The 26,388-nt window shown below is 37.6% G+C and overlaps 1 protein-coding gene across 1 annotated transcript in view; it reads right to left on the reverse strand.

The window, feature by feature from the left end:
* The window catches only part of GTF2A1L (general transcription factor IIA subunit 1 like), a 59,904-nt gene extending 37,112 nt beyond the window's left edge, over positions 1 to 22,792 (reverse strand). The window contains exons 1-4 of the mRNA XM_029232236.1: positions 22,704 to 22,792; positions 22,322 to 22,460; positions 19,741 to 19,842; positions 19,424 to 19,547 (exon numbers count right to left, since the gene is read on the reverse strand). Coding sequence (XP_029088069.1) covers positions 19,424 to 19,547; positions 19,741 to 19,842; positions 22,322 to 22,342 — 247 coding nt within the window. The 5' untranslated portion in view covers positions 22,343 to 22,460; positions 22,704 to 22,792. The remainder of the gene's footprint in view (positions 1 to 19,423; positions 19,548 to 19,740; positions 19,843 to 22,321; positions 22,461 to 22,703) is intronic.
* Positions 22,793 to 26,388: the final 3,596 nt, after the last annotated feature.

Below are 26,388 nucleotides of genomic sequence, written 5' to 3' on the forward strand. Positions count from 1 at the left end.
TATCTGAGGCAGAAGAACAGGTAAGTGACCCGGAAGACAGAACGGTGGAATTCATTGCCTCGGAACAGAATAAAGAAAAAAGAATGAAAAGAAATGAAGACAGCCTAAGAGACAACATTAAACGCAATAACATTAGCATTATAGGGGTCCCAGAAGGAGAAGAGAGAGAGAAAGGACCTGAGAATATATCTGAAGTGATTACAGTCAAAAACTTCCCTAACATGGGAAAGGAAATAGTCACCCAAGTCCAGGAAGCGCAGCGGGTCTCATATAGGATAAACCCAAGGAGAAACATGCTGAGACACATAGTAATCAAATTGACAAAAATTAAAGACAAAGAAAAATTATTGAAAGCAGCAAGGGAAAAACAACAAATAGCATACAAGGGCACTCCCATAAGGTTAACAGCTGATTTCTCAGTACAAACTCTACAATCCAGAAGGGAGTGGCATGATATACTTAAAGTGATGAAAGGGAAAACCTACAACCAAGATTACTCTACCCGGCAAGGATCTCATTCAGATTTGACGGAGAAATCAAAAGCTGTACAGACAAGCAAAAGCTAAGAAAATTCAGCACCACCAAACCAGCTCTACAACAAATGCTAAAGGAACTTCTCTAAGTGGGAAACACAAGAGAACAAAAGGACCTACAAAAACAAAACAATTAAGAAAATGGTCATAGGTACATACATGTCAATAATTACCTTAAACGTGAATGGATTAAATGCTCCAACCAAAAGACATAGGTTTGCTGAATGGATACAAAAAAAGAACCATATATATGCTGTCTACAAGAGACTCACTTCAGACCTAGGGACACAACAGACTGTAAGTGAGGGGATGGAAAAGGATATTCCATGCAAATGGAAATCAAAAGAAAGCTGGAGTAGCTATACTCATATCAGATAAAATAGACTTTAAAATAAAGAATGTTACAAGAGACAAGGAAGGACACTACATAATGATCAAGGGATCAAACCAAGGAGAAGATATAACAATTATAAACATATATGCATCCAATATAGGAGCATCTCAATACATAAGGCCACTGCTAACAGCTATAAAAGAGGAAATCGACAGTAACACAATAATAGTGGGGGACTTTAACACCTCACTTACAACAATGGACAGATCATCCAAACAGAAAATTAATAAGGAAACACAGCTTTAAATGACACACAGACCTGATAGATTTAATTGATATTTATAGGACATTCCATCCAAAAATGACAGATTACACTTTCCTCTCAAGTGCGGATGGAACATTCTCCAGGACAGATCACATCTTGGGTCACAAACCAAGCCTCAGTAAATTTAAGAAAACTGAAATCATATCAAGCATCTTTACTGACCACAACGCTATGAGATTAGAAATCAATTACAGGGAAAAAAAACATAAAAACACAAACACATGGAGGCTAAACAATACATTACTAAATAAACAAGAGATCACTGAAGAAATCAAAGAGGAAATCAAAAAATACCTAGAGACAAATGACAATGAAAACACGACGATCCAAAACCTATGGGATGCAGCAAAAGCAGTTCTAAGAGGGAAGTTTATAGCAATACAAGGCTACCTCAAGAAACAAGAAAAATCTCAAACAAACAATCTAACCTTACACCTAAAGGAACTAGAGAAAGAAGAACAAGCAAAACCCAAAGTTAGCAGAAGGAAAGAAATCATCAAGATCAGAGCAGAAATAAATGAAATAGAAACAAAGAAAACAACAGCAAAGATCAATAAAACTAAAAGCTGGTTCTTTGAGAAGATAAACAAAATAGATAAACCATTAGCCAGACACATCAAGAAAAAGAGGGAGAGGTCTCAAATCACTAAAATTAGAAATGAACACGGAGAAGTTACAACAGAAACCAAAGAAATACAAAGCATCCAAAGAGACTACTACAAGCAACTCTATGCCAATCAAGTGGACAACCTGGAAGAAATGGACAAATTCTTACAAAGGTATAACCATCCAAGACTGAACCAGGAAGAAATAGAAAATATGAACAGACCAATCACAAGTAATAAAATTGAAACTGTGATTAAAAATCTTCCAACAAACAAAAGTCCAGGACCAGATGGCTTCACAGATGAATTCTAAGAAACATTTAGAGAAGAGCTAACACCCATCCTTCTCAAACGCTTCCAAAAAATCGCAGAGGAAGGAACACTCCCAAACTCATTCTATGAGGCCACCATCACTCTGATACCAAAACCAGACAAAGATACTACAAAAAAAGAAAATTACAGACCAATATCACTGATGAATATAGATGCAAAAATCCTCAACAAAATACTAGCAAACAGAATCCAACAGCACATTAAAAGGATCATACACCATGATCAAGTGGGGTTTATCCCAGGAATGCAAGGATTCTTCAATATACGCAAATCAATCAATGTGATATTAACAAATTGAAGAAGAAAAACCATATGATCATCTCAATTGATGCAGAAAACGCTTCTAACAAAATTCAACACCCATTTATGATAAAAACCATCCAGAAAGTAGGCACAGAGGGAACTTACCTCAACATAATAAAGGCCATATATGACAAACCCACAGCAAACCTCATTCTCAATGGTGAAAAACTGAAAGCATTTCCTCTAAGATCAGGAACAAGACAAGGATGTCCACTCTCACCACTATTATTCAACATAGTTTTGGAAGTCCTAGTCATGGCAATCAGAGAAGAAAAAGAAATAAAAGGAATACAAATTTGAAGAGAAGAAGTAAAACTGTCACTGTTTGCAGATGACATGATACTATACATAAAGAATCCTAAAAAGGCCACCAGAAAACTACTAGAGCTAATCAATGAATTTGGTAAAGTAGCAGGACACAAAATTAATGCACAGAAATCACTTGCATTCCTATACACTAATGATGAAAAATCTGAAAGAGAAATTAAGGGAACACTCCCATCTACCACTGCAACAAAAAGAATAAAATACCTAGCAATAAACCCTCCTAGGGAAACAAAAGACCTGTATGCAGAAAACTATAAGACACTGATGAAAGAAAGTAAAGATGATACCAACAGATGGAGAGATATACCATGTTCTTGTATTGGAAAAGTCAATATTGTGAAAATGACTACACTACCCAAAGCAATATACAGATTCAATGCAATCTCTATCAAATTAGCAATGGCATTTTTTACAGAACTGGAACAAATAATCTTAAAATTTGTATGGAGACACAAAAGACCCCGAATAGCAAAAGCAGTCTTGAGGGAAAAAAACGGAGCTGGAGGAATCAGACTCCCTGACTTCAGACTATACTACAAAGCTACAGTAATCCAGACAATATGGTACTGGCATAAAAACAGAAACAAAGATCAATGGAACAAGATAGAAAGCCCAGAGATAAACCCACGCACCTATGAGATAAACCCACGCACCTATGGTCAACTAACCTATGACAAAGGAGACAAGGATATACAATGGAGAAAAGACAGTCTCTTCAATAAGTGGTGCTGGGAAAACTGGACAGCTACATGTAAAAGAATGAAATTAGAACACTCCCTAACACCATACACAAAAATAAACTCAAAATGGATTCGAGACCTAAATGTAAGACCGGACACTATAAAACTCTTAGAGGAAAACATAGGAAGAACACTCTTTGACATAAATCACAGCAAGATCTTTTTTGATCCACCTCTTAGAGCAATGGAAATAAAAACAAAAATAAACAAATGGGACCTAATGAAACTTAAAAGCTTTTGCACAGCAAAGGAAACCATAAACAAGACAAAAAGACAACCCTCAGAATGGGAGAAAATATTTGCAAACGAATCCACGGACAAAGGATTAATCTCCAAAATATACAAACAGCTCATGCAGCTCAATATTAAACAAACAACCCAATCCAACAATGGGCAGAAGACCTAAATAGACATTTCTCCAAAGAAGACATACAGATGGCCAAGAAGAACATGAAAAGCTGTTCAACATCCCTAATTATTAGAGAGATGCAAATCAAAACTACAATGAGGTATCCCCTCACACCAGTTAGAATGGGCATCATCAGAAAACCTACAAATAACAAATGCTGGAGAGGGTGTGGAGAAAAGGGAACCCTCTTGCAGTGTTGGTGGGAATGTAAATTGATACAGCCACTATGGAGAACAGTATGGAGGTTCCTTAAAAAACTAAAAATAGAATTACCATATGATCCAGCAATCCCACGACTGGGCATATACCCAGAGAAAACCATAATTCAAAAAGACACATGCACCCCAATGTTCACTGCAGCACTATTTACAATAGCCAGGTCATGGAAGCAACCTAAATGTCCATCGACAGATGCATGGATAAAGAAGATGTGGTACATATAACAATGGAATATTACTCAGCCCTAAAAAGGAACAAAATTGGGTCATTTGTAGTGACGTGGATGGATCTAGAGACTGTCATACAGACTGAAGTAAGTCAGAAAGAGAAAAACAAATATCGTATATGAACGCATGTATGTGGAACCTAGAAAAATGGTACAGATGAACCGGTATGCAGGGCAGAAGTTGAGACACAGATGTAGAGAACAAACGTATGGACACCAAGGGGGGAAAGCCGCGGGGGGGTGGGGATGGTGGTGTGCTGAATTGGGTGATTGGGATTGACATGTATACACTGATGTTTATAAAACTGATGACTAATAAGAACCTGCTATATAACAAAATAAATAAAATAAAATTCAAAAATTAAAAAAAATTGGGCTTCCCTGGTGGCGCAGTGGTTGAGAATCCGCCTGCTGATGCAGGGGACACGGGTTCGTGCCCCAGTCCGGGAAGATCCCACATGCCGCAGAGGGGCTGGGCCCGTGAGCCATGGCCGCTGAGCCTGCGCGTCCGGAACCTGTGCTCCGCAATGGGAGAGGCCACAACAGTGAGAGGCCCACGTACAGGAAAAAAAAAATAATAATAAGTCTTAATACTACTCAGCCATAAAAAAGAACAAAATAATGTCATTTGCAGCAACATGGATGAACCTGGAGATTGTCATACTGAGTGAAGTAAGTCAGAAAGAGAAAGACAAACATCATATGATATCACTTATATGTGGAATCCAAAAAAATGGTACAAATGAACTTATTTACAAAACAGAAACAGAGTCACAGATGTACAAAATAAACTTACGGTTACCAGGTGGGGAAAGGGGGCGGGATAAATTGAGAGACTGGGATTGATATATACACACTACTATATATAAAATAGGTAACTAATAGGGATCTACTGCATAGCACAGGGAACTCTTCTCAATACTCTGTAATGACCTATATGGGAAAAGAATGTAAAAAAGAGTGGATAGATGTATATGTATAACTGATTCACTTTGCAGTACAGCTAAAACTAACACAATATTTTAAATCAACTATACTCCAATAAAAATTTTTTTTAAATAAGTCTAAAGAACAAATAGTTACTAGAAGGATCTCAGTTGACCAATGTAACCTTAAACCTTACCTCAAGGTTCATTTTACCTACTTGAACCTGACAGAAGACCATTTTGCCTTTTCTTTAATAGAAACAAAAACATTTTAGCATGTTTATGCAGCATGTATATACTGAATGTAATGTATTTTATGGTATTTTTTCACATACTGTATTAAGAAAAACTGTCCTAAAGATCCATTTCTGACAATAGAATGGCTCCATGATATACCACAAACAGCTCAGAAGAGCAAATTTTCTTTAACTAACGATTCTTCTCACATTAAGACAACAGAAGTGAAGCTACAAAGATTGATGGTTAATGAAGTACAAAATTATTTTTATCCTCTGTCATCTATAGCTTTACTTCTTAACCAGCATTCTTTTTGGAAAGGCTAAATTAGAACTGGAGTGGCAGGAACACAATGGTATTAGTCTTAATTAGCTGAAGTGAGAAAAGCTTAGGCTGGTACAGCATAAGCCATAGCCTGAGAGGAAACAAAAATCTGTTAACATACTGTCTGAAGCAATTAAATGAATTTCTTGAGGAAAAATAGCAACAATTCTCCCCTGTTAAATACTCGGCAATAAATCCCAAAGGATAATTCTCTCTACTCATACAAATCAAACAGAGCTAAAAGAGTTTTAAGAGTTTCTTTAGAGCCATCAAAAAAATTGAACTAACAAAATTTTAGAGTAAAGTTTCATGTAGCTTCTACTTAATTTTGATACTAAATTCACAAGTTATATTCATCATTCATATACATTCACTAATTATGTACACCATTATATGTGCCTGAAACATACTTTTTAAAATACTCAAGATAGTGTCAATAACCAATTAAGTTTTAACTGAATACATGTTTTTACTTAAAGTGTCAGAATTTTGGTCTTCAAGTATATATTCTAGAAATAGTAAATTTCACAAACAATAAGCTTTAGAATAAAGGAAGAATTTAATCCGACAAATATAATTTAAGGAGTTTTGCAAAAAAAATAGTATAGCACAACAACATTCACATTTATAAGTGTATTTTTCCCTACACACCAAAAAGTCTTTGATACATTAAGGCAGTTAATCATTTAACAATATTTGGTCCCTCTTTGAACCATACCAAATTTTAATATCCAAGTCACATTATTCAAGAGGTGCAAAAACTGGTAAATTTCTTTTTTGTGACTACTCTTTAGTATATGACTGTCTCCTGATGACCAAACTGAATATTCTAACTCAAACCACCTCAAGAAACAACAACATTGCTGAAAATTTTAACAGATCCAAATTCAAGAACAATAGGACATACAGTTTGTACCTGAAGTTTAAGAGTTTTAATGCTCAAAGATGAAAGCTAACAAATCTCTCAATGTTCCTGGTTCTTCCCTGTCTTCCTCCCACAATGACTGATGGCTTCATCAAAAAGACTATGTGACATGAAGACCAAATAGCAGAAGATGATTTGAATTGCCCTAGAAATAAGGCAATTATAGACAAAGTGACTACCTGTCCCAGTGTGCTCAGGACAGTCCTAGTTTACACCTCTTATTCTGAGGTTATTATTATTATTACTATTTATTTATTTATTTATGACTGCCTCGGGTCTTCGTTGTTGCGCACGGGCTTCCTCTAGTTGCGGCAAGTGGGGGCTACTCTTCGTTGCAGTGTGCGGGCTTCTCACTGCGGTGGCTTCTCTTGTTGCGGAGCTCGGGCTCTAGGCACATGGGCTTTGGTAGTTGTGGCATGCGGGCTCTAGAGTGCAGGCTCAGTAGTTGTGGCGCACGGGCTTAGTTGCTCCACTGCACGTGGGATCTTCTCAGACCAAGGATCAAACCCGTGTCCCATGCACTGGCAGACAGATTCTCAACCACTGCACCACCAGGGAAATCCTGAGGTTATTATTAACAGAGTCCCATTTCTCTCTCAAAAGTGGATTATAGGGCTTCCCTGGTGGTGCAGCGGTTGGGAGTCCGCCTGCCGATGCAGGGGACGCGGGTTCGTGCCCCGGTCCGGGAGGATCCCACATGCCACGGGACGGCTGGGCCTGTGGGCCATGGCTGCTGGACCTGCGCGTCCGGAGCTTGTGCTCCGCAGCAGGAGGGGCCACAGTGGTGAGAGGCCCGCATCCCGCAAAAAATAAATAAATAAATAAATAAAAGTGGATTATAAGCAAAAGACCCAGAACAGCCAATATGATATTCAAGGAGAAAATGATGAACTACTATCACTATCCAACTTCAAGACTTACTGTAAAGCTACAGTAATCAAGACAGTGTACACAAATAGATGGCAAAAAAATAGACAAATACATCAGTGGAACAGAACAGACAGCCCAGAAATAGATCCCCATAAATATAATCAACTGATCTTTGACAAAGAAGCATAAGCTATACGATGGAGCAAAGATAGTCTCTTCAACAAGTAGTGCTGGAACAACTGAACATCCAGTGCAAAAAAAAAATGAACCTAGATACAGACCTTACACGCTTCACAAAAGTTAACTCAAAATGGATCACAGAGCTAAATGTAAAATGCAAAACTATAAAACTCCTGGAAAATAACATATGAGAAAATCTACATGACTTGAGTATAGCAATGACTTTTTTAATACAACACTGAAGGAACAATCCATGAAAGACATAACTGATAAGCTGGACTTCATTAAAATTAAAAACTGCTTTGCAAAAGACAATGTGAGGAGAATGAGGAGACAAGCCACAGTTTGGGAGAAAATATTTGCAAAAGACGTACCTGATAAGGGACTGTTATCCAAAATAAACAAAGAGACGGAGGACCTTCAAGGTGGTGGAGGACTAAGACATGGAGATCACTTTCCTCCCCACAAATACATCAAAAATACACCTACAGTCTACCGCCATACCATCCTGAACGCACCTGATCTCGTTTGATCTCGGAAAAATACACCTACATGTGGAACAAATACTACAGAATACCTACTGAATGCTGGCAGAAGACCTCAGACTTCCCAAAAGAGCCATGTGGCTCACAGGGTCTTGGTGCTCTGGCCACGGGTCAGGCCTGAGTCTCTGAAGTGAGAGAGCCGAGTTCAGGACACTGGACCACCACAGATATCCCGGCAAGATATCAATATAATATCAATCGTTAAGAGCTCTCCCAGAGACCTCTGTCTCAATGCTTATACCCAGCTCCACTCAACGACCAGCAAGCTCCAGTACTAGACATCCCACGCCAAACAACTAGCAAGACAGGAACACAACCCCACCCATTAGAATAGAGGCTGCCTAAAATCATATTGAGTTCACAAACATCCCCAGAACACACACCAGATGTGGTCCTGACCATCAGAAAGACAAGATCCAGCCTCATCCACCAGAACACAGGCACCAGTTCCCTCCACCAGGAAGCCGACACAACCCACTGAACCAACCTTACCCACTGGAGGCAGACACCAAAAACAATGGGAACTACGAACCTGCAGGCTGGAGACCCCAAACACACTAAGTTAGGCAAGACAGGAAGACAGAGAAATATATAGCAGATGAAGGAGCAAGGTAAAAACCCACCAGACCAAACAAATGAAGAGGAAATAGGCAGTCTACCTGAAAAAGAATTCAGAGTAATGATAGTAAAGATGATCCAAAATCTTGGAAACAGAATGGAGAAAATATAAGAAACATTTAACAAGGACCTAGAAGAACTAAAGAGCAAACAAACAATGATGAACAACACAATAAATGAAAATTAAAATTCTCTAGAAGGAATCAATAGCAGAATAACTGAGGCAGAAGAATGGACAAGTGACCTGGAAGATCAAATAGTGGAAATAATTACCTCAGAGCAGAATAAAGAAAAAAGAATGAACAGAATTGAGAACAGTCTCAGAGACCTCTGGGACAACATTAAACACATCAACATTTAAATTATAGGTGTCCCAGAAGAAGAAGAGAAAAAGAAAGGGACTGAGAAAATATTTCAAGAGAATACAGTTGAAAACTTCCCTAATAAGGGAAAGGAAATAGTCAATCAAGTCCAGGAAGCACAGAGAGTTCCAAGCAGGATAAATCCAAGGAGAAACACAGCAAGACACATATTAATCGAACTATCAAAAGTTAAATACAAAGAAAAAATATTAAAAGCAGCAAGGGAAGAACAACAAATAACATACAAGGGAATCCCCATAAGGTTAACAGCTGATCTTTCAGCAGAAACTGCAAGCCAGTAGGGAGTGGCAGGACATATTTAAGTGATGAAAGGGAAAAACCTACAACCAAGATTACTCTACCCAGCAAGGATCTCATTCAAATTTGATGGAGAAATTAAAATCTTTACAGAGAAGCAAAAGCTAACAGAATCCAGCACCACCAAGCCACCTTTACAACAAATGCTAAAGGAACTTCTCTAGGCAGGAAACACAAGAGGAGGAAAAGACTTAAAATAACGAACCCCAAAAAACTAAGAAAATGGTAATAGGAACATACATATCGGGAGTTACCTTAAGTGTAAATGGATTAAATGCTCCAACCAAAAGACACAGACTGGCTGAATGGATACAAAAACAAGACCCGTATATATGCTGTCTACAAGAGACCTACTTCAGACCTAGGGACATATACAGACTGAAAGTGAGGGGATGGAAAAAGATATTCCATGCAAATGGAAATCAGAAGAAAGCTCGAGTAGCAATACTCAGATAAAATAGACTTTAAAATAAAGAATGTTACAAGAGACAAGGAAGGACACTACATAATGATCAAGGGATCAATCCAAGAAGAAGATATAACAATTATAAATATCAAACAAACAATTATACAAACAAACAAACAAACAATTATAAACATCAAACAAACACTACATAATGATCAAGGGATCAATCCAAGAAGAAGATATAACAATTATAAACATCAAACATAGGAGCACCTCAACACATAAGGCAACTGCTAACAGCTCTAAAAGAGGAAATCGACAGTAACACAATAATAGTGGGGGACTTTAACATCTCACTTACACCAATGGACAGATCATCCAAAATGAAAATAAATAAGGAAAGAGAAACTTTAAATGACATATTAAACAAGATGGACTTAACTGATAATTATAGGAGATTCCATCCAAAAACAACAGAACACACTTTCTTCTCAAGTGCTCATGGAACATTCTCCAGGATAGATCATATCTTGGGTCACAAATCAAGCCTTGGTAAATTTAAGAAAACCGAAATCATATCAAGTATCTTTTCGAACCACAACACTATGAGACTAGATATCAACTACAGGGAAAAAAATCTGTAAAAAATACAAACACATGGAGGCTAAACAATACACTACTAAATAACCAAGAGATCACTGAAGAAATCAAAGAGGAAATCGAAAAATATCTAGAAACAAATGACAATGAAAACATGACGACCCAAAGCCTATGGGATGCTGCAAAACCAGTTCTAAGAGGGAAGTTTATAGCAATATATTCTTACCTCAAGAAACAAGAAAAATCTCAAATAAACAACCTAACCTTACACCTAAAGCAAATAGAGAAAAAGGAACCAAAAAAAGCCCCAAAGTTAGCAGAAGGAAAGAAATCACAAAGATCAGATAATAAATGAAAAAGAAATGAAGGAAACAATAGCAAAGATCAATAAAACTAAAACCTGGTTCTTTGAAAAGATAAACAAAATTGATAAACCATTAGCCACACTCATCAAGAAAAAGAGGGAGAGGACTCAAATCAATAAAATCAGAAATGAACAAGAAATTACAACAGACACTGCAGAAATATAAAGGATCATGAGAGATTACTACAATCAACTGTATGCCAATAAAATGGACAACCTGGAAGAAATGGACAAATTCTTAGAAAAGCAAAACCTTCCGAGACAGAACCAGGAAGAAACAGAAAATATAAACAGACCAATCACAAGTAATGAAATTGAAATTGTGATTAAAAATCTTTCAACAAACAAAAGCCCAGGACCAGATGGCTTCACAGGTGAATTCTATCAAACATTTAGAGAGGGGCTAACACCTATCCTTCTCAAACTCTTCCAAAATATAGCAGAGGGAGGAACACTCCCAAACTCATTCTATGAGGCCACCATCACCCTGATACCAAAACCAGACAAAGCTGTCACAAAGAAAACTACAGGCCAGTAACACTGATGAACACAGATGCAAAAATCCTCAACAAAATACTAGCAAACAGTATCCAACAGCACTTTAAACAGATCATACACCATGATTAAGTGGGGTTTATCCCAGGAATGCAAGGATTCTTCAATATACGCAAATCAATCAATGTGATACACCATATTAACAAACTGAAGGAGAAAACCCATATGATCATCTCAATAGATGCAGAAAAAGCGTTTTACAAAATTCAACACCAATTTATGATAAAACCTCTCCAGAAAGTAGGCATAGAGGGAAGTTACCTCAACATAATAAAGGCCATATATGACAAACCTGCAGCCAACATCATTCTCAATGGGGAAAAACTGAAACCATTTCCACTAAGATAAGGAACAAGACAAGGTTGCCCACTCTCACCACTATCATTCAACTTAGTTTTGGAAGTTTCAGCCACAGCAATCAGAGAAGAAAAAGAAGTAAAAGGAATCCAAATAGAAAAGAAGTTAAACTGTCACTGTTTGCAGATGACATGATACTATACATAGAGAATCCTGAAGATGCTACGAAAAAGCTATTAGAGCTAATCAATGAATTTGGTAAAGTAGCAGGATACAAAATTAATGCACAGAAATCTCTTGTATTCCTATACACTAATGATGAAAAATCTGAAAGGGAAATTAAGGAAACACTCCCATTTACCACTGCAACAAAAAGAATAAAATATCTAGGAATAAACCTACCTAAGAAGACAAAAGACCTGTATGCAGAAAACTATAAGACACTGATGAAAGAAATTAAAGATGACACAAGCAGATGGAGACATATACCATGCTCCTGAACTGGAAGAATCAACATTGTGAAAATGACTATACTACTCAAAGCAATCTGCAGATTCAATGCAATCCCTATCAAATTACCAATGGCATTTTTCACAGAGGTAGAACAAAAAATTTTACAGTTTGTATGGAAACACAAAAGACCACGAATAGCCAAAGCAATCATGAGAAAGAAAAATGGAGCTGGAGGGATCAGGCTCCTGGACTTCAGACTATACTACAAAGCTACAGTAATCAAGACAGTATGGTGCTGGCACAAAAAGAGAAATATAGATCAACGGAACAGGATAGAAAGCCCAGAGATAAACCCATGCACATATGGTCACCTTATATTTGATAAAGGAGGCAAGAATATACAATGGAGAAAAGACAGCCTCTTCAATAAGTGGTGCTGGGAAAACTGGACAGCTACATGTAAAAGAATGAAATTAGAACACTTCCTAACACCATACACAAAAATAAACTCAAAATGGATTAAAGACCTAAATGTACAGCCAGACACTATAAAACTCTTAAAGAAAAACATAGGCAGAACACCCTATGACATAAATCACAGCAAGATCCTTTTTGACCCACCTGCTAGAGAAATGGAAATAAAAACAAAAATAAGCAATGGGACCTAATGAAACTTAAAAGCTTTTGCACAGCAAAGGAAACCATAAACAAGATGAAAAGACAAGCCTCAGAATGGGAGAAAATATTTGCAAACAAAGCAACTGACAAAGGATTAATCTCCAAAATATACAAGCAGCTCATGCAGCTCAATATCAAAAACAACCCAATTCAAAAATGGGCAGAAGACCTAAATCGACATTTCTCCAACAAAGACATACAGATTGCCAATAAACACATGAAAGGATGCTCAACATCATTAATCATTAGAGAAATACAAATCAAAACTACAATGAGGTATCACCTCACACTGGTCCGAATGGCCATCATCAAAAAATCTACAAACAAGAGTTGCTGGAGAAGGTGTGGAGAAAAGGGAACCCTCTTGCACTGTTGGTGGGAATGTAAATTGATACATCCACTATAGAGAACAGTATGGAGGTTCCTTAAAACCTAAAAATAGAACTACCATATGACCCTGCAATCCCACTACTGGGAATATACCCTGAGAAAACCATAATTCAAAAAGAGTCATGTACCACAATGTTCATTGCAGCACTATTTACAATATCCAGCACATGAAAGCAACCTACGTGTCCATCGACAGATGAATGGATGAAGAAGATGTGGCACAAATATACAATGGAATGTTACTCAGCCATCAAAAGAAATTAAACAGTTATTTGTTGTGAGGTGGATGGACACAGAGTCTGTCACACAGAGTGAAGTAAGTCAGAAAGAGAAAAACAAATACCATATGCTAACACATATATATGGAATCTAAAAAAAAATGGTTCTGAAGAACCTAGGGGCAGGACAGGAATAAAGATGCAGACGTAGAGAATGGACTTGAAGACACGGGGAGGGGGAAGGGTAAGCTGGGACGAAGTGAGAGAGTGGCATGGACATATACACAGTACCAGATATAAAACAGATAGCTACTGGGAAGCAGCCACATAGCACAGGGGGATCAGCTCAGTGCTTTGTGTCCACCTAGAGGAGTGGGATAGGGAGGGTGGGAGGGAGACTCAAGAGGGAGGGTATATGGGGATATATGTGTTCGAATAGCTGATTCACTTTGTTCTACAGCAGAGACTAACACACCATTGTAAAGCAATTATACTCCAATAAAGATGTTAAAAAAAAAAGTAAAAAAAAAGATAAATAAAAGGCAAATTTACTAAAAAAAAAAAAAACACAAAGAACTCTCAAAACTTAACAATAAGCAAACAAACCAATTAAAAAATGGGCCAAAGACCTAAATAGACACTTCACCAAAGAAGATATATATATGGCAAATAAGCATATGAAAAATATAAAAGATGCTCCATATCATATGTCATTGGGGAAATGTAAATTAAAACAACGAGATACCACTACACCCCTATTGGAATGGACAAAATTCAGAACACTGATAACAGCAATATGCTGGCAAGTGTGCGGAGCAACAAACTCTCATTCATTGCTGGGGAATGTAAAATGGTTCGGCCACTTTGGAAGACAGTTTGACAGTTTCTTACCAAGCTAAACATACTCTTACCATATGATCCAGCAATCACACTCCTTGGTATTTGCCCAAAGGAGCTGAAAAGTTATTTCTTCACAAAAACCTGCACACAAATGTTTACAGCACTTTTATTCATAATTGTCAAAACCTGGCAGCAACCAAGATGTCATCCCTCAGTAGGTGAATGGATATATAAACTGTGGTACCTCCGGACAATGGAGTATTATTCAGTGCTGAAAAGAAAGGAGCTATCAAGCCATGAAAAGACATGGAAGAAACTTAAAGATCATATTACTGAACTTCCCTGGTGGCACAATGGTTAAGAATCCATCTGCCAATGCAGGGGACACGAGTTCAAGCCATGGTCCGGGAGGATCCCACATGCCACGGAGCAACTAGGCCCGTGCGCCAGAACTACTGAGTCTGTGCTCTGGAGCCCACAAGCCACAATTGCTGAGCCCACCATGCCACAACTGCTGAAGCCTGTGTGCCTAGAGCCTGTGCTCTGAAGCGGGAGAAGCCGCCGCAATGAGAAGCCCGTGCACCGCAACGAAGAGTAGCCCCCGCTCACCGCAACTAGAGAAAACCCGGGTGCAGCAACGAAGATCCAACGCAGCCAAATATAAATAAATAAATAAATGTTTTTTTAAAAAAATCATATTACTAACTGAAAGAAGCCAACCTGAGAAGGCTGTATACTATAGCGTCACAACTACATGACATTCTAGAAAAGGCAAAACTATGGAGACAGTAAAAAGATCAGTGGTTGCCAGGGACTGGTGTGAGGGGAACGGATGCAGAGGAGAACAGAAGACATTTGGGGCAATGGAAATACTCTGTATGAAACTATTACAATGGAGTCAAGTCATTATAAACTTGCCCAACCCCACAGAATGTACAACACCAAAAGTGACAATGTAAACCATGGACTTTGGGTGTTTACGATGTGTCAATGCAGGTCCATCAACTGTAACAAATGTACCACTCTGGTGGGGTATGTTGATAACTGGGGAGGCTATAAATGAGTGGGAGCAAGGAGTATATGGGAAATATCTGTACCCTCTCTCAAATTTGCTGTGAACCTCAAGATGTTCTAAAAAATTAAGGTTTTTTTTAAAATTTATTTATTTTATTTAATTTTTGGCTGTACTGGGTCTTTGTTGCTGCACGCGGACTTTTCTCTAGTTGTGGCAGCAGGGGCTACTTATTCATTGCGATGCACAGGCTTCTCATTGTGAAGCATGGGTTCTAGGCACGTGGCCTTCAATATTTGTGGCACGCAGCCTCAGTAGTTGTGGCATGTGGGCTCTAGAGTGCAGGCTCTAGAGCGCAGGCTCAGCGGCTGTGGCACACGGGCCCAGTTGCTCTGCGGCATGTGGGATCTTCCCAGACCAGGGCTCGAACCCGTGTCCCCTGCATTGGCAGGCGGATTCCTAACCACTGCGCCACCAAGGAAGCCCCATGTATTTTTTAAAAGTGGATTATAAATTATATATAATAGAATATAAGAATAGAACAGCAGTTCTCAAAGTTTAGTGTACAAACCCCTGGGGGTCCCTAAGATACTTTCAGGGTGTTCATAAGGTCAAAACTATTTTTATAATATCAAAACAATATATGCCTTTTTAATTTTTCACTAAATATTTTAAGGCGGGGGGTGGTGCTGACATTTGCACTGATAGCACAAATCCGTGATAAATAAAACTGAAGGCACCTTCACATGAATTAAGCCTGTAAGCACCAAACCTTACTAGTGCTCATCGTATTTACTCTCCATTGCTATTTACTCACAGTTTAAAAATAAACAAATAAAACCAGCAACAACAAAACTGTTTCACTTAAGAAATTCCTTAATGTAACCATAAAGAATTATTTTTACTAAATTTCAACCCTCAAGTATTCTTGCTTTTAATATTCTGTGTGAGGAAATAGGAAGAACATATAAAGCATTTCTGTAGCATACAGAAGTACAGGGAAGTATGAGGAAATCCAATGGTGCTATTGTTTAAGTTGGGAGCTGACCTAGCTAATTTCTTTTTTCAAGAAACACTATTTTACCTCAAAGAAAAACTGACAGAAACTATGGTTCATCAGACTTGGGTATTTGGCAATCTTTTGAAAATGAACTAAGTGTGCCCATCACCTCAAGGAAAACAAACTGACAGTATTTGTTTGGCAATGATAAAATTCAAGCTTTCAAGCAAAAATTAGAATTTTGAAAACTATATCCACTACAGTAAGCTTCATCGCTTTCCACTACTTAAACACTTTTCTGTGAGATATGTGGAGATATTAATATGATTTTTTATCCTGTACAATGAACCATGTGTCAAATGTATAACTCAGTGAACCAATATTTTCCACGTCACCCACGTATGTTACAAAATTACACAGGGGTTAGACAGTCATTCAAAATGCAAGATATACCAGTGAACTTTAACATCACAAAAAGTCCATTGATATGGTTTCAGATTACACTTTGCAGCTAACCTCTCAGAAACTACCACGTGTTGAGTTTTAGCATAGTACCAAATTACCTGAAAAAGCTATTAAAACACTCTTCCTTTTCCAATTATCTATCTGTGGAAGATTAGATTTTCTCCTGCCAAAACTACATATCACAACAGATTAAATTTAGAAATAGATATGAGAATCCAGCTGTCTTGTATTAAGCCAGACATTAACAAGAATTGCAGAAGAGTAAAACAATACCAGTCTTCTAAATATTTTTTTGTTCTGGAAAAGAGTTATTTTTAACAAATATATATTAACATACAATCATTTTTTTAATTAATAAATCAACATTTTAAAAATCTCAGCTTTAATTTCTAATATGGTAAATAGATACTAACAACCCACATAAAAGGAAGCACTTTGAGGTTCTCAATTTTTAAGTGTAAAGAGGTCCTGAGACCAAAAAAAAAAAAAAGTTGACAACTGAAGATATGGCAAATGACTAAACAAATGGATAATAGAGTCAAAGAAAATACAACAGGGCAAACAAATTTTAACAGTGGAGAAGACAAAGGCAAGGACTTATTCCACTGTAGATTTAATTTGAACTTGTTATCAAGAGATAAAAAGGTTGTAGTGTACGTTTAGGCTATCTTAATCAGGCTTTTAGAAGCATACAACAAGATGATATAATTAAAAAGTACTTCAATTTTATGAGTCTGTTTACTTCAAGAATCTTATTGCAGGGTACCTAGAAATGAAGAGGGATAGGAAAAAGGCCTATAATGCAGTTTTACAGGATACATGTGCTTCCTCTTCACTTCATCATGAATGATGTAGAAAAGAATAAGAAGAAAAACTGTCTTGTTTAAATGTAATTATTTCTATTATTCTAACCTCTAAGACAGAATTAGAAAGAAAGAAGTGCTGAGTGAAAGTCAGCTAGATATATTAGTTGCAAGACTATTTTGTGATTTAAATCACTGGTAATATTACCATCTTGAGGCAAAATCAAGTATTACAATAGTGTTCCAGCTAGTCTTTTCTTAAGAACCATGCTTTTCATAAAAGACAATCAAATATTTTACTACTCCACATTCACCACCCTCCAAGCCACTCCCAAGGAAAAAATCTTTAAAGTTCTTTAATGAAGAAAAAATTTAAAAGAATGTTGTTTAAATAGAGAAATAAAAGGGATGCCCTAATAAAACAGTAAAGTTAAAAATGAAAGCATAGCCAAAAACTGAACAATTGATGTAATTCAATGTGTCAATAATTAAAACAGCCATGGCTAACTCTTAAAGAGCAACGTTACACATTTTAAGCACAGCATTATATAAGTTGTGTTTGGTAACTCAACACTCATTGTTATTTTCATTTTTATACATTATAATTGCTGTCACACTTAAATTCTCTCATTTTGTAATAGACGAGGTAGTAGCCTCCTTACTATCGATATTTTCCCCTCACCTTGAACCACAAGATTTTCATGTGAATTTCCCCAAGTATGCCATGAACAATCTAGTTTTTACTGACAATCTAATCCAAAATCTACCCTTACCTCTTGCAGACATTCATCTATTGAATTTCGGCTAAATCCAATAAAACCTACTTGTGTGTGTCTGTCTGTATCTGCACACGTCTGTATCTGGGTGTGTCCCCTGAGTCTGGATATGTCTGTTGGTGTGTGCCTCTGTGTCTGTCAGTGCATCCCTATGTGCCTGCGTCTCTGTACATCAACATGTAGATGTATATACACACACACACATCAGGATAGCATAAGGATTATAAGAATCAGAGGAGAAAAAAAGAAATAAAGGCTAGAAAGATATAATAGTATTGTTTTATCTTTTAGCAGTTAGTCTTTTCCAGTTTAAATTGATAGACATAATATGGACAAATATTTCCCTTAAAAGCAGAGGTCTAGATTTAAGTCCAAGATTAAAGACAATACGCATATGGTCCATTTCTAGCCATCATTTTATATCCAAAACTGTGAAGTAGCCTGAATAACCTCCATATTCCTGTTTATACTCCATTTTGCTTCCATTTCAATTACAGATTTACAATACATACAGATAGCAAGAGAAAGAGAGAGAATGCACAAGCTTGCAAGCACCCATCTTTCCCTCTGCTTCTTCACCAAGTGGCTGGATTACTCCCTTACTAGAGCCAATCAAACCCTCTGAGATAAACAAAGGGTATTTCCAATAGCCCACAAACTATATAATTTGTTCCTATGAAGTAAGGCTTTGTCACCTTTGTGGACTATAATAGTTTTAAAAATAGTTTAAATAACCTAATTTTTTTGTCAATAATTACATGGCAGTGATGACTTATCCTGTGTTCTTTTAATAGCAATGATTGTGAAGTCCAAGCCCTCTCCCCTTAAGAACATTACCCTAATTCCAAACCGCCACCAAATGAGAATTTGTTCTGCATATAGTACTAATTTATTAACTATATCCAACCTGTTGATGACTGCAATGTTTGGTGCAAGCTGTGTGGCAACTGAAGGGTGAACAAAGGCAAATGGACACCATTTCTGAAGAAGTCTTCTGTTGCTTTAGACTGCAAAACCTTTGTTTCCCAGAGCTGCAGAGAAAAACAAAATGTTTGCTCTAAAAAAAAAAAAAATTAGGATATTTACTCCTATGTTTTTTACTTTTAAATTGTCAGCTGAAGGCACAATAAATGGGTAAGTATTAAACTATAATTAAGGGGTTTGAATTTAATTTATCCGTTTTTTTTAAGCTGAAAAAATGAGAAACTTCTACTGTCTACAAACCTGCTTCAGGTCTTTTAAGACTTGTTCCTCTATACCTTCTTCAGCAAATAGATCCCGCACTCCTTCAATTACATCTTCAATTACAGATCTGTAGAGTTTAGACTACATAAAAGCAATTGTTAAAGTTTTACATTCTCAAGTTTGAGTGTATCCAGCCTTAAAAAACATGCAGTATACACTTTCTAATCTTATATTTGAAGAAAAGCCACCATAAGGATTTTCACTCTGTGCATCCTATTCCCAATACAGCCTTAGCTTTCCATAAATTGGTTAACTTCAGACCCATAGTCTCAGCTTATCTATAGGGCTGAATCACAATACTACAAGAAAATATGAGATAATAATCTCATCAAGATGTATGGTTACTTTTAGGATCCTTGGCTTTTGTGTCAGTATTTAACCTCCACACTCCTTTTTAAAAAGGAAATTAATTTAAGACAGGTGGAAATGAACCTTTTGTTTTCAATTTACCTTTTTCTCAGAGGGACCCAGAGAGCTTTTTTAGAGTTTACTATATTACTTCCATAAATGTAAATAAATTCCAAGCCATAAATTTGGGGCAAGCATCTACAACAGAGTCACCAAAGTCTGTCCCGCTTCCAACATACAAAGTCCAAAAAGATATTCTGAACCACGGTCAAGTAAAAGTACAACTGCACCAAAAAGGATTTCCTAAGAGAAACTAAGGAGGACATAAACCTTACCCTTGCACAATCTGCATACTGCAGAGACTAAGTAACATCCTAAAAGCAGATCTTTACCAGATTAAAAACTGGTCAATATCAATAGAAAAACAACCCTGTGAAATAAACTCAGTCCTTCAAATCTATGTAAACTGTGCTCCACTCCCACCCTAGTCCAAAATGGCAATGCTAGGAAATTCCCTGGCAGTCCAGTGGTTAGGACTCGGCGCTTTCACTGCCTGGGTTCAATCCCTGGTGTGGGGACTAAGATCCCACAAGCCATGCGGCACCACCAAAAAAGATCAAATAAAAATAAATAAAATTAAAAATTAAAAAATGCAAAAAAAGAATGGCAATGCTAAGTGTACTGACAATACTGACCTAGTGGAAGTTTTACTGATAAGAAATAACAAAATAGGAATTTAGTTGAATTGCTCTTATTTCAAATTGCTTAATCAGGCCAAATTGAAAATTCTGTCATTCTAGGACTGCTTTTTCATACTACTCAGTAAATATTCTAAGTACTCCTATTCATGTGAAGAGTAGTTAGGTATTAAACTTATTCCTTCTAAAGACCCAGAGTGAGCCTATGAAAAAGCCAATCAGTAATATACGTTATTCACAAGCATAGTCAATAAGATTAAGTGCCCTAGATTAGTTCCTTCTTCTAAAACAGTCTACCCTGATAAAGCTGTGCTTAACTGATGTGTCAGTGTTAGGCCCAGCTAGTGTGATCACACTTAAAGCTAGAGGTAAAAACTCCTAGGGATAAAAACATCTTTTAAGATCTACCCTCAGAATGTAACAGCAGCCATCAAAAATAACCCATTAGAACATAATTTTTCAAAAGCAAAGTAGGAATTGAACATACTTTCTCTTCTAGGACTACAGCTAGACTTTATATTCTTTCCCTGTTATCTTCATTAGTATATGTATAGTCCACTATGCATAGCCCAGGAAATCCATCTTAACCTCTTCCCTATGTAAAAGAAAACACACACACATTCCTTGGAGTTTCACCATCAAATAAAATGGTATACACGGTAAGCTTACATTCAAGCATAATTATTTCACATATATTAAAATACATTATCAGAAAAAGGATACACATTAAAAGAATAACTTGTCTTCAGAAATGAACCATTTTATCCTTCTTATGTATAGATGGAACCCATAAAACAACACAGATCTGGACAAGCACATTGCCTTTCACCAAATGTGAAGTCTGTTGAAATGAACTGAAAATAAACGTGATTTCTTGACTTTCTTTCTTTAAATCAATTTTTAGGATTGATAGAGGGTCTCACAAGACCATTTAGCCTGTCAGTTCTCATGCGAGGTTTACGTACTCCTGAACGGTAACAAAGCAACGTCTGGGTTTATCAATTCCAACTGTACACTTAAACATTAAGATGCTTAAGGATAGGGAAATGGAGGGGTGCGGGAGAACTCTAAAAACCTGTTATTTCGGGTAAATAATATAGCTTAGACTCAACAGTGGTCATACTAAAATTAAACTACAATTAGAGTACAACTAACTCAGTAATTCTAAACACACTAAACTGGGAGGCTTAAGGTGCGTTCCATCTCTAACCACCTTCTCAAATCCTCACTCTAGAGGACCTCAGCTCCATGAGGAGTAAGAAGGAGAAGAAGAGGGGCACTTGCTCTTCTGGCGGGGGGCCAGGTCCAACTTCCGGCTGAGCTACGGGCCCTCATCCACTTCCTCTAACACGGAGGAGAACAGAGGAGCCCCTAAGGAAGAGGGCTCCTGAAAGTCTGTAAAGAGCCAGGAGGGAAAAAAAAAAAAGGGTGTGCGGAGCTCCACTGCCATGAGCCCAGGACCGCGCTCCCTCCGCACGGAGCACAGGCCGAGAGGCCAGGCTGGTGGTCCTTACCACCGGGTTGACGGACTCCATGACCGCTTATCCAGCGCCTTGCCGCTTGCGCCTGCGCAGCACGCGATGCGCCTCCGAGGACCGTTCTTTGCGTGCTTTGAACGTAGGTGCACGTTGTCCACGCAACGACGTCAGGACGCTGGGGGCGGGGCAGGGGAGGAGAAAAAGGTTAATGATGAGGGCTAAGTGGAGTCGCGCTGCAGAGGCAGTTAAGAGGTTGACCTGAAAGTGCAAAGAGACCAGATAAAACGGGGTCGTTAACTCTGGTGTAACCAACTTTGGGCCGTTCACATGACCCTTGAAGAGCCTTTATTTTCTCAATCTGTAAAATAAAGGCAAATAGGGGATGAGCAATGCAGCGGTAGATCCCAGTTCACTTTACCTTTGAGAAGAGGGGAGCTAGTGGTATCTGTCCTCTCCTTCTGCCAATTTTCATTCCTCCCCTTACGCCCCAGTCACAGCTGAACTCCAGTATATAATAAGAGTCAAACTCTTCTAAGATTGGTTCTCAAAGTGTACAACAGCAACATCAGCTTCATCTGGAAACCTGTTAAAAATGCAAATTATTGGGTCCCTCCCCAGACCTACTGAATCAGAAACTCTGAGGCTGGGACCTAGCCTTCTGTAACTTTAACATGCTCTCCAGGTGATTCTGATGGGCACTTCAATGAGACTCTTTGTCCCAAAGCAAAGATTTTCAGCTTTGGCTACACACTGAAATCACCTGGGGAGCTTAATAAAGGTTTGGCACCTGAGTCTCACCCCAGAGAATCTGATTCTATTACGCAGCCAAGTTGGAGAACCACTGCTAAAATAAAGTCAGCACCCCAATACCACCCAGGCTCCTTTTCCTCCTCAGGCAGAAATGACACTCTTGACCTGTAATAATTCCCTCCTTCCCCTGAAGGGTAGAGCATCTAGGGGCATACCTTGCCTAGGGCTGAGGGTAGATGTAAGCACAGATAACCTGGAGGGTTAGATAAGGGAACAAGTCATTTATTGCCACTACTCTGCCTTTTAAAACAGCCTTTCTAGCCTGCAGATAGATCCTGACCTAACCAGATGGCTAAGTTACTGAGTGATTAAAAATCCTATCAGGTTTAAAATTGGCTGTTTATTTATTTATTTGTGCATGTAAGTTCAGTAAAGCTATTTATATCCAACCATTCTGTATTTGCTTTGCCTGGGCCAGGTACCTTATAGTTTGTGAGTTTCAAGAAGCTAATTTATATGAAGCCCTTTAGAAGACTTTCCTAAATTGAAAACTATCTGAAATTTCTTTTACAAAAAGCCGAGAATGTTACATAGTACTTTTTAATGATTGTATCTCTACCTGGCAATTTACTACCAGAAGTATTCAAAGTGACTTAACTTACACCCAAAACAGAAAGCTAAAAGCAGTCATTGATTCCTACTGATATCATAAAAATTCAATTATTCAGCTTATTGCCAAAAAATCTCATCTTTCATCTTTTTCACAGCCAAGTTTTAAAACTTTATTCCTAAATGCATAGGATTAGTAATCACCTAACTTTTTGGGACAGCATACTGTTTTATATTACTTCATTATACATTTTATCCTTCTCAGGGCTATACTATAGATCATACATACTTTTGAAATTAAATTTGGACCTTGGTACCCATAAAAAGTGTGACTGAGTTGAACTGTTGTTTCTTAGTATACTTAGTAGACTCAGGTTGCCAAGAGGTTATGTAACTGGCAGAGAAATGTCAGTAACTTTCCATTTGCCCCTGGTGGTCTGTCTGCATGGTCACTAGTAGACTAAGATATAGTTTCTTCCCAGTAATAGACAATGGCTTTTAGAGGAGGTATACTTTAACCTACATTCCAGGTGAATCCAAGTTGCAAATCTGCTCTGGACCTGAGATAGCCAGCTTCCAAGATGGCCCCCAAAGATCCTTACCTCCTAGTATTCGCAACCTTGTGTTCTCCCCTCCCACACTGTAGCACGGTTTGTCTGGGTGACCAACAGAAAAGCAGAAGTAATGATGTATCACTTCTAAGATTAGGTTATAAATGACTGTGGCTTCCTTCCTGGGGATTCCTTCAGATCACTCACTTGGGAGAAGACAGCTGTCATGTTGTGAGGACAGTCAAGCACTCCGCCTATGGAGAGGCCCGGGTGGCAAGGAACGAAGACTCCAGCCCATAGCCAACAGGGATCCCTGTTGGAAATTGATGCCTCCCCATTTGGGCTGTCAGATGATGGCAGCCCTGACTTGTCTGCATCCCTTTGAGAGACTCTGAACCGGAAACTGTGTGAGATAATAAATATTTGTCATTTTAAGCAGTTAAGTTTGGGGATAATTTGTTACACAAAATGGGATAACTAATACAGGACCCATTCTCTGATTGGACTGTGCCTAGTGAAGGCTTGGTTTTTCCTCATTGTAATCTCAGCATTTAAGCTTTCTTGAGTACCCTCATCAGTCACAAGAGCATTTGAAAAGTATGTAAAGGAATCTTTATAGGCTGATATTTGATAGTGTTGACCCCAGGTTATCATCAAACAAGCAGACTGTTGTAGTCATGTAATGATCACATTTCTTTTGTCAATTTTTCAGACTCAGAGGGGAAGTGTGTTGCATACACAAAAGACTTTTGATGCTAAAATTGAAATTTCAAGATCCCAAAGCCTCAGTGAGGCAATTTTACAGTAACTTTTTTTTTTTACGTTAGTAATTAGAGAATAAAAAAGGAATGCTGAGCTTTGGTCTGTCTTTGAGTGCACAGTTTTTGAAATTACACCTGTGGCAAAATATAAAGCTCTTCCCCAGTTGCCCATCACAGTTCAGAGCATCAGATTTTCATTTTCTCCTGTTTTGTTTAGAGGCTATAATATCTATTTAACATATCATTTGTAATCAACACTAGTTTTGTAACATTTAAGCAAATCTTAATAATCAGATTAATTTCTCTGCATTCTGTAAGTTCATATTACTTTTGCCTAGAGGTTTCAGTGATATTATAAAAGAAAAAAACTTCTCTTTGTTTATTGTGAGAAAAGGCCATATCTATGAAGTCCTTTCTCTGAATAAGAATGTTTTTAAAAATGTATTTTAGAGACAGCCCATTATCTTTTACGTATTAAATTTTACAGTCAAATGCAGAGCATTTCAGTAACTCTAGACTCTAAATAATATATTTATCAGTAATGAAAAATACAAGCTAGGCTATGAGCATATGCCTTAAGGCAGCAAATATTCACAATTAGTTTCTGAACATTTTTCACCCAATGCACTAAACCCAGCAGTACTGTGTCTCTCTGCCTCTGTTTCATCCTTCACATCATTCAGGAAATGAAAATCCACATAATCTCTACCTCACCTTGTAACTTTGAAATGGCTGCAATGTTAGTAGTTCTGATTTGTTTATACTCTGCACTTTTATAACATTTTCCATTTTCTAATACAACTCTAAAATCAACTTACATTATTTGAACATCAGATATAATTCCACCACGATGAATCCCTCCCCCCTCCCCCAATAGGATTTCAGTTAAAATGACTATGTGACACAGTGCGATGGCCAACTGGTGACCTTATCACACAGTGGAACACTGTTAATGTTCACATTACTACCTATTTTTAAATGTTTTAATATTAAAGAGATGTATACATTGTGTGCATATGAAAATGAGTGACTATAATTAACTCAAGGAAAGTGTGAATGATGACTTCAAACACAGTTTTCCCTATGGCTACTTTTCAACATTCTCATCAGGGTCTTGATAAGAATTCAGTAATTTCCAAGCTAACAAATTATTCCATTTTCATTTCTTTAATCACAATGTGTATAATCAAATGTGAACAAGAAATATTAGCAAGAATAATGTCTGTTGTCTCCAGTGAATTTCCCAACCTAAATTTCTACTTAGAGAAGATGGAGGTAAAGACCAATAAATTGAACTTAAGGCTATGACCTGGAAAGAACCAACCAGCTTTGTTCCCACAGTAAGTGTACTTATCTTCTTTCCTAATTGGTCTCATTTTGTAAGATGTAAAGGTAGCATCTTGAATATTCTATATTATTCTAGATGCTTCAA

This window comes from Monodon monoceros, unplaced genomic scaffold, assembly GCF_005190385.1.
Source record: "Monodon monoceros isolate NGI ecotype Baffin Bay Population unplaced genomic scaffold, NGI_Narwhal_1 Super_Scaffold_19, whole genome shotgun sequence".
NCBI classification, from domain to species: Eukaryota; Metazoa; Chordata; class Mammalia; order Artiodactyla; family Monodontidae; genus Monodon; species Monodon monoceros.